Raw genomic sequence first — 15,505 nt, forward strand, 5'->3', positions numbered from 1 at the left:
AGAACAAACAATTGTCTACACCCTCACAGGTTTGTTTGTGTACTTTGCTTTGCGGACAGTCAGCAGGATCATGTATTGAGTCCAAGTTGTTTGTGATTCTTGTAGATGTTGGGATCCCAGACCCAGCTCGTGTCATTACCACTGCAGCCATAGATGTGCACCTGCCCAATAACCCCAGCCAGCTGCCCTCGTCTCTGGTGAGTGCAGATGCAGCGTCCAGCTGTCTGCAGCGGACGGGTAGCTCTGTGAGCGAGGCCTCCAACACCACCGTGTCCCGCTCTCGCTCCAGCTTCAGCGCCCACCAGCACAGTATAAGTAGCCACACCCTGGGCTCCACCACCGACTGCAGCTCCACCGTCCGCGAGGCCTCCACCTCCACAGACTCCTACAGCGGCCAGCGCTGTTACCCCCCGCCCTACTGCAGCCCCCTGGCCCTGGGCACACAGCCTGGCCCCAGAGGACACCCCAGCGCCGTGGTGCAGGAGTTGCTCTCCTCGCTGTCTGAGGACTCCTGTCTGGGCCAGAAGGGCTTGGACCCTGTCAACCTCAAATTGCCCAGCCCTGCTGGCTCCACCAAGACCAGCCCTGAGCTGCAGCACAGGCTCAACATCTACAACAAGAGGAACAAGGAGAGCCACAGAGGCTTCCACACCAAGCCTCTCATCCACCTGCAGGCCAGGGAGCCTTTCATGGAGGAGAAGTACAGGCTATCTCAGGCAGATGCCACTGTCAGCAGCCTGCCCGAGACATAGGAAAGGGCTACACGGGGTATTGTATCTCTTAGCCAGCACTGACTCACTCCTCAAAGACCCTCCTGAAACTCACTGACTAAAACTAAAGACATGAACTCAGAGGCATCCTCCACTGGCATACAGCCATCTTCCTCATTGCCAAAAGCACCTTGGGACTGTGAATGGCAGCTCTGCCAGCACAGCCCATCGTCCATTGAGGACAGGGAAACATGCTTTAGTGAGCAGGCACAGAACATCTATCAGGAATTGCCACAATAAATGAGTATATGGAGTCACCAAAAGAAACCAGCATTAGGGCATTAGCCCAAGCTCTGAGGTAGCAGGGCTCAGCAGAAATGTGACTGGCTCTGATGCTTTTGAATGTGATATAATTTAGCGATGGGGCTGGGTGTGTGTGGGTGGAACTGGGTGGTTTGTTTGTCTGATATACTTGCTTAGGGATTGGAGACACTAGACTGATCACAAAACAACTACTAATTGGCTATCATATTATGATGTCATGAGCCACACTAATCAGACATTTTATAAACAAACCATACTGAAAGTCAACCTGGAGTTTCTCGACCTCAACATTAAGTACAGTCCTCTCTGATCGGACTAATGCAGGGTACATTTGATCTATGTTCTAATGTGTTGAGCTGTGTTCTCAGCTTATTTCTTACCTTTGTCTTTCTACATTATCAATGCTAAAGTTTGTATTCAAATGATATGACAAAATATTTTTAAGCCAGACAATTGAGCAATTGAGGGATGTTTCAGCTACCAAATCTCAAGGGGTTTGTAATTGAAGATGTTATGTAAAGTGTTGGTCAGAAGAAAAAGTATTATAGCATGGACCTTTAAAAAATATCTGCTTTTAGACATGGCAATCTAATCCGTGCACTTAAATGTCAACAGCCATTTTGTAAATTGATCATGAAGGGAATTCAGTGCAGAGTAAAAGCAATTAAAAGGCAAACATGGTAAAAGAACAGTCATTTACAGTCAGTTTTATCATTGATACCAAGACCTTTCGGGGGACGACACATTAATAAAAGTGCATTAGTGAGCCAGGTTTAGACTTCCTGAAGATTGCCTTTATTGTGACGCTACGTTAAATACATGTTACAAAATATGCATTAACAGGGAACAAAAATATCACCTACGCCAGGTAAGCAAAACGTTATTTGTGGCATTATCATAGCTACGTCAATAAAAACAGATGTCCGGTTTATAAACAGTGTTGTTCTGTTTCCATTTAGGAAGAAGGATGATAACATTATTAGTGTTCCCAGAAAAGTAGCTCCAGAAACATTTAAGGCAGAGATTGTAGGAGAGTTGTAACCATGTGGTCTTGGTACCCAGGTAGTGACGGTACGGCTGCTGAGCTGAATTTAGGCTTACTTGCTCAATGCTGCAGTCATCTCAGGGACAGCCTAGTGAGACAAAGCCAAAACAGAGTAGTTTAAGATGGTTGCACCCCCTAACCAGGCATATCTAGCAAGGTTGACACAATGGACACAATGTGTGCTTGCGACATAAACTTTTAGATAAATGTAAGTGTTGAGTCTCACGGTTTGGGGTGACACCATTTAAGATCAAGTCATTGATAAACCTTTTCATTTTCTGAGAGTAACTGATCAAAGGGACATGAGCGGGGTTGCCTGCTGAATGACATACTGATAAACTATATCAGTAGCGCCCGAGTCGATTGTCCCACAGATCAGTTTTCAATTGAAGGAAGAGGAGAAAGACCATACATTTGAATGAGTTATCACATGTAAGCTGATAACCAGCAGGTCACAACTCTGCTGCCACGAGCTATTATAACCAATCACTTTTACGGACTTTCCCCATAACACCTGGGCCTCTCACACACCACCACCGCCATAGTAAATAAAAGATTAACAACATTACACACACATGAAAATAAATGCTACTACACTTTCACCGAAAGCACGGGCCCTCTTGTTCAAGAGTGTGGCAACCCTCTGACACACTGGCCATATGTGCCAGCCAGACATTAGAGGGCAGCTAAGCATGTAAAGTACTGGCACAAGGGAAGAGAAAATAAAACCTGAGAACATATGGTTTGAAGGAGCGCTGTTGTATCTCTACACAACAGCAGGCTCTGGCCACAACTCACCTCTGATTAATTCAGCACCTCAATAATTCAACACATTTCCATTAGGTGGAATAATAATGGTTCTTGCAACACTGATCAGGGAAATAGTGAATGTAATATTCTGATTGTCACTGTTGTCATGTCTTGGTTATTGAAATGTTGGTGTCTTGCTGATCATCTAGTCAGCGCTGTGCTGAAAGCTGGTGCAGTGTTGGGTTAGTTTCAGTCATGGCAAGAGTGGGTGAATATTCCTCCAACACAGTCGGCCTGCTATCTCACCTTGAACAGATCAGCCACCAGACCATAGTCAGCCACCTGGAAGATGGGAGCCTCTGGGTCCTTGTTGATGGCCACAATAGTCTGTAGTGCAAAGCAAAATGTGTTTCATAAATAATGCAGCATGCCTATTCTATATACATGACAGAACGTTCTGGTATAAAGGGACAGGGAAGAAACAAGCAAGAATGCTAACTGTACTGTACCTTGCTGTCCTTCATCCCAGCCAGATGCTGAATAGCTCCAGAGATACCAACAGCGATGTACAATTCCTACAGAGAGAACAAGATGACGAACAAGCTGTATCAGCATAATACAAGCGCTTGGTGCACCGCCACATCTATGTAGTCCCAGTTGTTTCAGGCTGCTGAACACAGGTAAGACAACTTACTGTAGGAATGCCTGCAACGGACTCAATACCATTAGTATAATATGTGGGCCTACAATATTTATTGAATAACTTTCCATCAATCTCCAGAAAACCATCATGACACCACTAAGGTCGTCATTGGCACCCTAGTACAGATGCAGCTGATTGCAGGACAGTCCTGGGTTAGAGTATGGAGCTGTTCTAGTGCTGACCCTGACCAGGTCTGTGTAATCTCTCAGAGGGGGAGTGCTGGGGGGTGGTGTAGCAGAGTGTAGGACCCTCCCAAGCATCCACCTCACCTATGGGGAAAACACATCAGAAGCTTTCAGCGTAATGCACTGCCATATGAATATTTCAGTGCTACTTAATGTTATTGGAGTAGTCTCAGAGGAGCAGAACATCAATTTATGAACACAAGTCTGCCAACGACTAGAAATGAGGCCCAATATTTCACCATGAGCGGCACTGTCCTATCCAGCAAGTGTACTGTCCTTGCAGAGATAAAATGACCACAAAACATGTTGTAGTATCACCGTATGGAAAGATCAGAGTACATACAAAAATATGAAAATTTTAAAAAACTAAAACAAAAAGCTACTAGCAAGGGTCCAATGTCTAACCTATTTGGAGAATCTTCTCAGAGTTAGTCTCTTTAAGCTCTTCTAGCAGCTTAGCATTTTCAATTAGAAGGCTAGACAGGGCTACCTGCTGTTGTGTTGCTAAAAATAGCATAAAGCACTGTTTCAACCTACTATTTCACACCCAGCATTCCCTCAGGTGTGAAAGCAACATGATTTTATTGGTAGCTAGTCGTTCAACTGTGGTGATGCTATTGTTAACCGATAAAAACAACAAAAGACCGCAACATGACAACCTGGCTGCTCCGTTGCCAAGCTGTTACCCGAATGTGGTACTCGCCTGAAACGTTGCTCAGGCATGACACCCCACAGCTTAGATTACATAAACAATACAACGGCACACTGTCTGTAAACGTCAGGACAGTAGGGTGAAGACAGTCTTAAAGACTTTAGGCTACTGAATGCTAGTGTGACGATCCTTTGATATACATAAATATGCAAAAGCTATGAATACATACTGACAGAAACACTAAATGTCAAATAATTCTGTGATGTGAGATTCTTTCAAATTTAATTTCAGAAAAACTATAACTGGAGCAGTTCAATAGTGGATATAACTACTATTTAAAGCCTGCAAATAGTTGATTAGCTAAATATTCCTTCTGTCAAAAGTGGATCATTCAAATACACATAACAAGAAGGAACACAGTTTTGTGCTATTCAAGGGGACATTTGTCAAATAAAAAAGATGTCAGACAGACATTAACACTTATATGACATGCATGGTTCTTCTGTCCTAACAATGCCGGAAGGTAGCGATCAAAAATGTCCATTTAATACTTGAATCCTCTGAATGGTTTGCATGAGGGCTATGAATAACTGACTGACAAATATGAACAGGATAAAAATAGTGCCATTAAAATTTGATTTAATACATTAAAGCTGGAATCCGTAATGGTGAAACTGCCACATCCGTTTGTGACAATGGTGTTACTTCAAACAACGAACACTGTTTTTCCCCCCTCAGACATCATTGCACGAGCGATAGAATAGCAGAGTATGTTTCATAAACAAAACAAAAACAATAAAATGGGCTTTAAGCCCAAATGTCACAAGCTTGTCAAAACATTAGCAAAATTCAATTTGGGCAGAATGGCCTGGTCTGGGGCTCTGAGCAGATACCATGTGCTCTGTTCTCTAATGGATCAGCTAAATCATTTAGGAGCATAAATGTGCCATTAACTACATTTCAAATGTGTGGATAATCACAGCTGGGATATCCCATTTGAACCGGATAATGGAAATTTAACCTTTTTAAAAGGGGCTAAGGGATCCATCTTTAGAACACTGAATTTAAGGAATTGTGTTTGCATCTAAAGTAACAGGCCTTTGTCAAGCTGCGGGCAATTTGCACAATAATCAATACTGGGTGGGTAACTCAGAAAATATATCTATGCATTTTCTGATTTATTTTGTTGTAAGTATACACCCATGTTTCCACAAAAGGTTTATCTTGAATAATTGTGCAAAATTAATACATAATAAACCATTGTGAGCACAACATTGCCTATCAAAGAATAGGATGAATGTTAAATTATCTAGAGTTTGTCACTTACGGGGGCCACGATCTTGCCAGTCTGTCCAACCTGCATGTCATTGGGGACATATCCAGCATCCACAGCAGCTCTGGAAGCACCAACTGCGGGGAGAATCAATTCAAACCTACTTCACTGCTGTCAATCAAATTTCTTCACCAATATTTTTATTGTAAAGTCATACCGTATAAAAAAAATCACGACAGCTATGATGGAAACAGGACATTTCGGTACAATTGTATAAATGCCGAGAGATCATTTGTTCATTCGACATGGTGGGATCTTTTTGTATCGGTAAAATTCATTATGCGAGAAATGGCAGTGCCTTTATGCGCAAATATTGATATAATAACAATCATATGGTGTGTGGTCCTCCCACTACGACTCGGGAAACCATGCAGTTTATTAGGCTACAGATTAAATAAGTGATGATGAACTTCACAGAGTGGTGAAAGTGCATGGTGATATTGATGCTGCTTTCCAATAAATATTGAGGGTCTTATTCTGGTGACATGATGATTGATGCTTGACTGTCGTTTGACAAATACAAATATTCTATCCATAATATGTTATCCATAATAATCTCATGTAGACTAACCTAGCAGCACAGCCTACCAACACTATCTGCCAGCTGTTGGCTGGAGTACACGTGCTAAGACCAGAGTAAGCACATTTGCTATTTAATGCAACAGTTGTGACAAAACTATCGGTAGATTTGGAAAAGCGATGGAAACATATTAAACTTCAGATTTTTATTCGGTACATGAAATTTGTGTGCACTACATCATCACGCACTGATTTTTATCCGCAAAAAGTCTATTTGGTGGAAACACAACACTGGTGGGAAAATGCACATGTTTTCTTTATGTGGATTCTAGAGTATTTGCATGAAAGTCTGTCACCAATTGGATGAAGACCTAGATACTTATTCAGATGCAGAACTTGCATTTGTATATGCAGGTCAACATTCAAAGACTCATTCTAATCACGCACTTACCTGCGGCATTCATTTTGTCAGCAAGGTCATACAGCAGCTTGAAGTTGTCTCCACTCTTCAGGCCCCTTCCTAAAAGAAGGGCAAGACACTAATGATTTCTTTAAACATTTGGCATACACATCAATTAATTTGTCAAGTAAAAGCATGAAGTTAGGTGTCTCACCTCCGGACACCACAACCTTAGCACTGGTCAGCTCTGGCCGGTCACTCTTGGTCAAGGACGCTTCCAGCCACTCTGACATCCCAGCAGGAGCGGACGCAGCAACTGAAATAAACAAACAACACATGAGGAAACATCAGATAATCATATTAAATAACAAAACTGCATCTCAAGGACAAACTGTCTCATGTCTTCTTGCTTTTAACTATACCCTGAGAAATATGTCATCCAGCCAGGAAATATAAAAATTTATTTTAGAATGATAAACAAGAACAATGGCTTTTGTATGTGTGCTTTTCGGGTGTGTATCAGTGCATGGTTAGTACTGGAGCTACCTTCCTCTGATGTAGCACTGCCTCCCTCCACCTCAGCGGGCTCAAAGGATGTCCCTCTGACAGTGAAAACCTTGACATTGTCATTAGACTTGACAGTGCTGAGAGCATTTCCTGTGAACCAGACAAACAACAGTGATGTTCAGTTTTGTAACTACCACATGCAACTCTTTTGATGACAACTGGGAATTAAAATAGAAAATTCATTTCACACAAATAGAGTCTAAAAGATAAAATATCTTCTGGGCTCAAGGTACACCATGAGTTTTCCATAAGACCTATTTGGACATGACAAACAGCAAAGGTTTAAGTGGATAATTCTGATTTATTCATAGCCCATTAGTGCAATTGAAAAATTTGGCTTTTTGGGATCTAATCAAAGCTGGTATTGCCGAAAAGCTGATTTAGCTTTAGATTTATAAACAAACTAGAGGTCGACCGATTATGATTGTTCAACGCCGATACCGATACCGATTATTGGGGGACCAAAAAAAGCCGATACCGATTAATCGGACGATTTTTAAAATGTATTTGTAATAATGACAATTACAACAATACTGAATGAACACTTATTTTAACTTTATATAATACATCAATAAAATCAATTTAGCCTCAAATAAATAATGAAACATGTTCAATTTGGTTTAAATAATGCAAAAACAAAGTGTTGGAGAAGAAAGTAAAAGTGCAATATGTGCCATGTAAGAAAGCTAACGTTTAAGTTCCTTGCTCAGAACATGAGAACATATGAAAGCTGGTGGTTCCTTTTAACATGAGTCTTCAATATTCCCAGGTGAGAAGTTTTAGGTTGTAGTTATTATAGGAATTATAGGACTATTTCTCTCTATACTCGTGTGCAATGAAAGCAGGAGAAGTGACACAATTTCACCTGGTTAATATTGCCTGCTAACCTGGATTTCTTTCAGCTAAATATGCAGGTTTAAAAATATATACTTCTGTGTATTGATTTGAAGAAAGGCATTGATGTTTATGGTTAGGTACACGTTGGGGCAACGATAGTCCTTTTTCGCGAATGCGCACTGCATCGATTATATGCAACGCAGGACACGCTAGATAAACTAGTAATATCATCAACCATGTGTAGTTATAACTAGTGATTATGATTGATTGATTGTTTTTTATAAGATACGTTTAATGTTAGCTAGCAACTTACCTTGGCTTCTTACTGCATTCGCGTAACAGGCGGGCTCCTCATGAGGCAGGTGGTTAGAGCGTTGGACTAGTTAACCGTAAGGTTGCAAGATTGAATCCCTGAGCTGACAAGGTAAAAATCTGTCGTTCTGCCCCTGAACAAGGCAGTTAACCCACCGTTCCTAGGCCGTCATTGAAAATAAGAATGTGTTCTTAACTGACTTGCCTAGTTAAATAAAGGTGTAAAGAAATTACCGATTTCCGATTGTTATGAAAACTTGAAATCGGCCCTAATTAATTGGCCATTCCGATTAATCGGTCGACCTCTAAAACAAACTGGTTCTCTATGGTACATGTAAGTACTGTGTACATGGAGAAGTGGTGTTACTGTTCTAATTTGTAAGAGCAGTCCCAAACGCAGTTAGAAATTGACACGATTTCCCATAATAATTTCAAACAAGATCCATATAGAGTAACAAAAAAATTCTAAAGCAGTCTAAACTGCATTGGTGATTTATAATGTGGTCAATAAATATGAATGCCATCTCAGGTTGGCTTGGGGGGGAAACAATAGGTACAAAAGTTCAAATATACTGTAACACGTTCACAAAAAGCTAGTTACCAGCATAGATGGTTCTGACAAAGGTGTCAGGGGATTTGATCTCGATGATGTCTGAAATAGGAGCAACATCCAACTTGGCAGCCAGTCTGGGCAGCAGGTTCTACAAAAGACAGGATGGTAAATAAGCAGAGATACAAGGCAATCTGTAACAATCAGCCAAAGATGCCCTACAAATAACTTCCAGAAACCATGATTGAAAAATACAGCATACTGATAACAGCTATGTTTTTTTACACTAGCCGTATGAAATTAAATCCATTATATGAAATCATCTGCAGGCAGACAGCTTGCTGAGGAGTAACAAATGACCTCACTGAAGCTATGTATATAAAGGTGTTATAAGCTTACTTTCCCAAAGGCAGATGCTCCAGCACAGATATGGGTGAAGTTGAACTGCTTCTGGGTTGCCAGGATAAGTGGAGTCAACGCTTCTATGGAAAGACATGCAAGTTGCAGTTAACACCACATGCAAATTGACAGAAAATAACCCTCAAATTTAACATACTAACTTTACATAGAAGTAAAACTTCCAACTCATTTACAGCTTCAGTGAATCTGTCGGCTGCATCTGCTTCACACTGTGGATATACATACCTGGCAGAGAGCCTTTGTAAGCATCATTTTGAGCAATCAAAACGGTCTTCACACCCAGAACTTTGCTGATTTCCTGTGCAACCTGAACAGATTATAAATATACAGCAAATCAATCCCTTGAAGAAAAACACGAACAGTGTAGGTCTGGATATCATCCATTTTCAACAGGTTATTAGTCTGATGATCAAACAAACGATTTTAACTTACCTTTGTACAGTCTGTTCCAGCAACCAAACAGGACACATCTCCTCCCAGTTTCTTGGCTGCAGTGATAGCATTCAGCGTAATGGGGGTCAGCTTGTCATTGTTGTGTTCTGCCACCACCAAGGTGCTTTGAAACCTCTGGAGGAGACCAGACTATGGGGAAAAGGTATTTTCAGTAAATAGGACATAACATTAACATAACACTCAGCCCCAGTCCTGGCCATTCTGCTTCCCTCCTCCTATCCCGCAAAACTAGAATAGTGTAGCCTACAGTGTCGGCCTGTAATGCAATTTTATGAATGCCCATCCATGTTGTACCGTCTGATTCATGACCATGGCCTAATACTAGGCCTAATCATTTTGGCCATTTAATATCTGCATATCAGCTACCCAAGTTTACCAGGAGTTATTTTGAGCCTATTTGCAATGAGAATCGATGTGTTTACACGGTGAGAAATTATGAAATATTTTCTTCTTCGCTATGATCAGCTCATCAAAAATGTATGAATGTACAATTGAAATCACTAATTCATGACAATTTAGCCCACAGAGTTAAACTCCTGGACAGCAGTCGTAAGTAGGCTAATTTCATTCCATATTGTCCATTTTATTTTGACCTGTCGTGTTTTTAGGAAAAGTCATATTCAAATCGAAGCGCATTTGTATTTGAAACACAGCCGCAGTGCTGTGTCTCTCCAACAGCACCCTGGAGAGGCGTGCTGGGCATGGATAAGATAAATATTTTGCGCCCCTGACTTTGGCAAAGTGGGCAACGCTCCTCATGGGGCGGCATCAGCGCTCACCTAAATAGCCCATATGCCACTGGGTGAGAAGTTTTCATTGTATTTAGGTAGAATTATGTGAGGTGTTATGTGTCTGCCTAATGGATGAGCCGGCCTTGATTACATGGCTCTAATGCCATGTACTTCAAACTTAAACACCCATGATTAATAGCTATGAATAATATGAGAGCATTTTGGGTAGTCCAATAAAGAGCAAGGAAACATTAATATTGAGTTCATACAGATACTACTGGTTCTGTTCAGGTGTAGCTTTTTGGGGAAAGCAACATCTAGTGGGTTATTTATTGGAGGTCAGTTATAGCAGAAAGTGTGAACTAGTACATAACACCACCTCAGGGGAGGAGGGAGCTGTGAGACCCTTCTGTAAACAATCTGACATAACATCAGAGCTATACATTTGCTTATACAACCTTTGACAGGGAGTATCAAGCCTATCACCAAGCTAAAACATGACAGTACCAGCTGCTCTATCTGAACCTGTGTCTGAATGACAGTTTCTAGAGTAGAGGTCATTCACAGCAGTCTAGACAACGTCACAGCACAATACATGTTTAATAGATTTAGTGTACATTAAATTATTGTCTTTATTGAAATGGTGCTTCAATGTCTTTAAAATCATTGCATGGCCATTTTTTGTTTGTTTCTTAAGTGATTGTTTACGAGGTTGCATAAGTAAGCTAGCTAACTGCTAGCTATTTTCAGCTAGCTAAGGACGCTAGCTGTGCCATCAACTATGATCAGATGTTCAAACTGTGGCAATCGACTTATTTCATTTTTATGAATATAGAAAAAAAATCTATGCCATTTCGTTCACTGTGCACAGCTAGCTAACGAGTAAGCTAAGTTAGCTAGTTGACTGGCTAGCTAACGTTAACTGTCTATTAGGCACCAGCAACATTGTGCTGATTTGCATTTGCCACATTGCGAATGAATAGCAAGTTACTTAGCTAGTTAATATAATCATATATGTCTATTGTGTACTTACCAATTGTTTGAAATGTGTTTTGTTGACAGCTCTAAGCATCTTGGACCCTTCTATTCGATGTTGCCAAATGCTACTTTCCTAGAACGAACTCTGACAGCTGTAGAATGTTCTCGCGAGACAAAACTATGGATGAACTAAAATCACTTCCGTTTTAGGTGGGAGCAGAATACAATTTTATTTCAGAGACCACGGTCTCCACTAGTAGCTTCCATGGCCATAAAGTCAGATTCCACAGTAACAAAGTCAGATTCAACAGCCTATTTTTGGTCTTAATTTAAGGTTAGGGTTACGCATAAAGTTATTAGTGAGGTTAAGGTTAGGTTTAAAATCACATTTTATGAAGATAAATTGTACAAATGACTTTGTGTCTATAGAAGATAGTGATGACCGTCCTACCCTGTAGCCTTCGGGTCCATGATGACTGGGTAGGTGGGTGTTAACAACAGGGAAAACTAGATAGGCCTACTATTGTCACCAACAAAATCATTATGCATATCCATTTAATCCAGATCTGTAAATATACTAATTTAAAAGAGTAGCCTATGTGGCTATGAGAAGAGTAAAGGGACCGACATGGAACCGGGCAAGACGATGCACACCAAATAAAATGTGATAACTGGTTCGGGGCCAGTTCTTGCTTTGCCATAAATTACTTTTGCCATACATGTAGGTTGGAGAGATGTAACCAATCCGTAGTAGCCTAGACCATGCCCAGCAACCATGACCCCATTGGCCTCATGGGTATATGGTGGGCAAGGTGAGCACGGGCTAGCCCACACCAAGGTCACACCAAGCCCACACTAGCCCAGCACGGGCTAGCCCACACCAAGGTCACACCAAGCCCACACTAGCCCAGCATGGGCTAGCCCACAACAAGCCCAACACAGGCCACCAGGAGGCCAGATAATATTTTGCTTAGGGCACCAAAAAGGCTAGGGTCAGCTCTGACTGCATGTGTGGGTATGGATATGGGTAGATAGACCTGCAAGCCACTGCAGTCCCTTATAATGAGTTCAGATTTTTTGTGGCCCCCATCCCCATCAAAGTTGCCCATCCCTGCCCTAGAACGGGGTTTCCCAAACTGGGTCCTGGGGCACCCCCTGCGTGCACATTTTGGTTTTTGCCCTAGCATTACACAGCTTATTTAAATAACCAACTCATCATCAAGTTTTGATAGTGCTAGGGAAAAAAACTAAACATGCACCCAGTGGGGGCCCCAGGACCAAGTTTGGGAAACCCTGCCCTAGACCAGCTCCTCCCACCAGCCTCCTCTGCAGCACCGGCTAGCCCATACCAAGCCCAGCTGAAGGCGGTGGCTCATTAGAATATTTGGGGGCCGTGGTTTGCACATAGTCCTTTTTTTGCAACCATTACTGAGTGTCATTCCACTTCCAATTTAAGGGTTCTGTTGTGTGATGCCCAGTTTTGTTTCATTTTGTACAATGATGAAGTATTTAAAAAATACTTAAATACGTGCATGTGACATATGAAAAACTATGTAGGTCTATTACTTATGGTATATAAATTATAGGCATATGTATGATAGCACAGCCCAGCCTCACATTCAACAACTTGGCTGTATTTCTGATACAACGTATCATGTTCCCTGAATACCTAAAACGATTGAACAGTATACAATTTATGCACTGAATTAAGTGTCAGAAATAAACAATAAATATATAAATTCCTATTAAATAGCAAAGGCGCAGAGGCCAATGTTGGCAGCCTACATGGGGCCAATATTTGAGCCCACATTGAGCCCACATCGTGCCAATGTGGACATGTTTACTGGGTAAGTGCAATAAGGGAGACATTTTCACCCAGGCAAAAGCTTAGTCTTATCTTAGATCTTAAACTGTAAGCTATTTTTCATGCCCACTGGTAAAAAAAATTGTGAATCAACGTTGTTTCCACATCGTTTAAACCAAATAAATATGTGTGATGAAGTTGAGTCAACATTGAAAACTGATAGGATTTGCTTTTTTTCCACCAAACTTTTAACCTAAATCCAACGACATGGTGACATTTGTTTTGTTGATTTCACGTTGAAGTCACGTTAGTTGACAACTCAGCAAATGTAAATCCAAACTAGACCTTCAACTGATGTCTCTGCCCAGTGGGCTGTGTGTCTTGATTGTTTGATTGCAGTCTTGGGACATGTCTAGATCGTGATGAATAAATGTATAAATGATTGTAGGAATTAGACTTTTAAACTATCTAGGCCAAATGGATAATTAAATAAATTATACATTTAAAAAAATAGGCAGCCTATGAAGACGTTTTATTTAAACGTCTCAGGGTGGGATGGATGTCAATCATGAACATGTAACAAATAAAGATTAAGCAGCCATTCACAAAACAAAATTACGATTTTCATAAACATTAGTTATGCATTGCCAACTCAAATTAGACAGATTTGCGGTTTGAATTACAATTTATTCCATATAGTCTATTCAATTTTTGAGTTTTGTTTAGTGAATAACTGGCCTATATGTCTATAAATGCAATTGCGTTGAAATATAAAGCATTTATTCGATTAGGGCAATCATAATGATTGGTTAACATTTGCTTATGGCCTATCCATTTCTAGTGCAACTTTTATGCTAAATGTTGATTTCTTTAAACGGCTTTGGAATCAAACTCGAAGAATGCTTCAAATAAAAAAAATATGTAGCTTTTTTTGGGATTCATTGTTGTCTGGACGACATCAACATCCCTTAATCCTAATTACGATTTGTAATTTAAAATAATTTGTATCTGTATTTGTATCTGGGGTGAGGGTCAATGTCAAAGGTGAGGTTCGAGACACGGTCGCAGTTTGATTTTCAGGAGAAGGTTGATGTTGCCACGTGCCTTTTTGAATAAAGACATCTTGAACAAATAAACCGGTAGGTAATCTGATATCATGCATATCTTTGCGATAATGTATTTATTTATTGCACATGCACAAAAATTGATGGATTTTCCATTTCAAAACGTGTCTTAAAACGTACTGAAAACGGTATCTAAAGATTCATTGATTTATATATTCGGACAATACAAATCGAATTTGAATTAGGATTATACAATATTGCAGAATGGAAACAGTTATTTGAGTAGTTAGTTCAGGAAATGCATGTCAAAATAGCTTCGCCATTTACTATTATGGATGGATTTTGTTAGCTTTTTATAATTTGACTACATAATAATATTGACGAAATAATGTAGCTGTTATTCAAAACATAAACAACAAAATTATCCTTTCTGCTCCAAAATTTGCCCTTCTGCTCCAAAAGGACCTTTCTGCTCATTTTCCAGTAGAGGGCTCACTCATAGAACACTCTCATAGTCCTCTATGAGGTCTCTATTCTTATCTTACCCTTTGAAACCAAGGCTTTCAATATGATTTTGCAATGCATATTTTTTTAAATAATGTATTGTCACCAGGAAAAAGAATATTAATAAAAATAATAATATTAAGAATATTATAAATAATCATCAACACCATAATCATTATCACAATAATAGGTTTAGAAGCATAATCATAACAATAAAGTTTCACTTTCCACTCAACATATGTGTGAAATAAAATTTCTGTTGAGAAAATAAAATGTTTTTAGTTTAATAAAATGTGTCTTATCATGCAAAAATAGTATTTTCAAAAATACAAAATTACATTTCATTTTCTAATGGCTTTTAATTACCTTTAGAACTTTCTTCCACTTTCATTCTTTTCAAACAAAAAAAGCAAACGCTGGCTTGGAAAAAAACAAATGGAGGGGGTCAATGTTGATCTAATATTGTTTCATAGTCAAAGACTTTGCATAATTTACCCCTCCCCAAACGCACAGAGGTCCAGGTTTGCATGTGACGTCACTATACGCGTGTGACATTGCTCTCTTCCCACCTCTCACTCGAGGAATAGAAGTTGTCAGCCAGGAACGGGACGGGGCAGTCTCCCACTCCATTTCTACAGCTATCGGCCTGCACTATCCCTCCTGT

General features: G+C 40.3%; 2 protein-coding genes across 2 annotated transcripts in view; one reads left to right on the forward strand and one right to left on the reverse strand.

The window, feature by feature from the left end:
* LOC120065843 (transmembrane protein 266-like) overlaps window positions 1-2,031 on the forward strand; it is a 40,086-nt gene extending 38,055 nt beyond the window's left edge. The window contains exon 10 of the mRNA XM_039016891.1: window positions 106-2,031. Within this exon, the coding sequence (XP_038872819.1) occupies window positions 106-752 (647 nt within the window). The 3' untranslated portion in view covers window positions 753-2,031. The remainder of the gene's footprint in view (window positions 1-105) is intronic.
* Window positions 1,798-11,646, reverse strand: LOC120066270 (electron transfer flavoprotein subunit alpha, mitochondrial-like). Its single transcript, XM_039017540.1, has 12 exons — window positions 11,525-11,646; window positions 9,740-9,889; window positions 9,533-9,614; window positions 9,287-9,369; window positions 8,939-9,038; window positions 7,168-7,278; window positions 6,836-6,937; window positions 6,673-6,741; window positions 5,697-5,779; window positions 3,339-3,404; window positions 3,136-3,216; window positions 1,798-2,167 (listed from the first exon to the last, which is right to left on the reverse strand). Exons 1-12 carry the CDS (start codon window positions 11,561-11,563, stop codon window positions 2,132-2,134), a joined length of 1,002 nt encoding a protein of 333 aa, XP_038873468.1. The 5' UTR covers window positions 11,564-11,646; the 3' UTR covers window positions 1,798-2,131.
* Window positions 11,647-15,505: the final 3,859 nt, after the last annotated feature.

The sequence above is a fragment of the Salvelinus namaycush genome, chromosome 21 (assembly GCF_016432855.1).
Source record: "Salvelinus namaycush isolate Seneca chromosome 21, SaNama_1.0, whole genome shotgun sequence".
Classification (NCBI taxonomy): domain Eukaryota; kingdom Metazoa; phylum Chordata; class Actinopteri; order Salmoniformes; family Salmonidae; genus Salvelinus; species Salvelinus namaycush.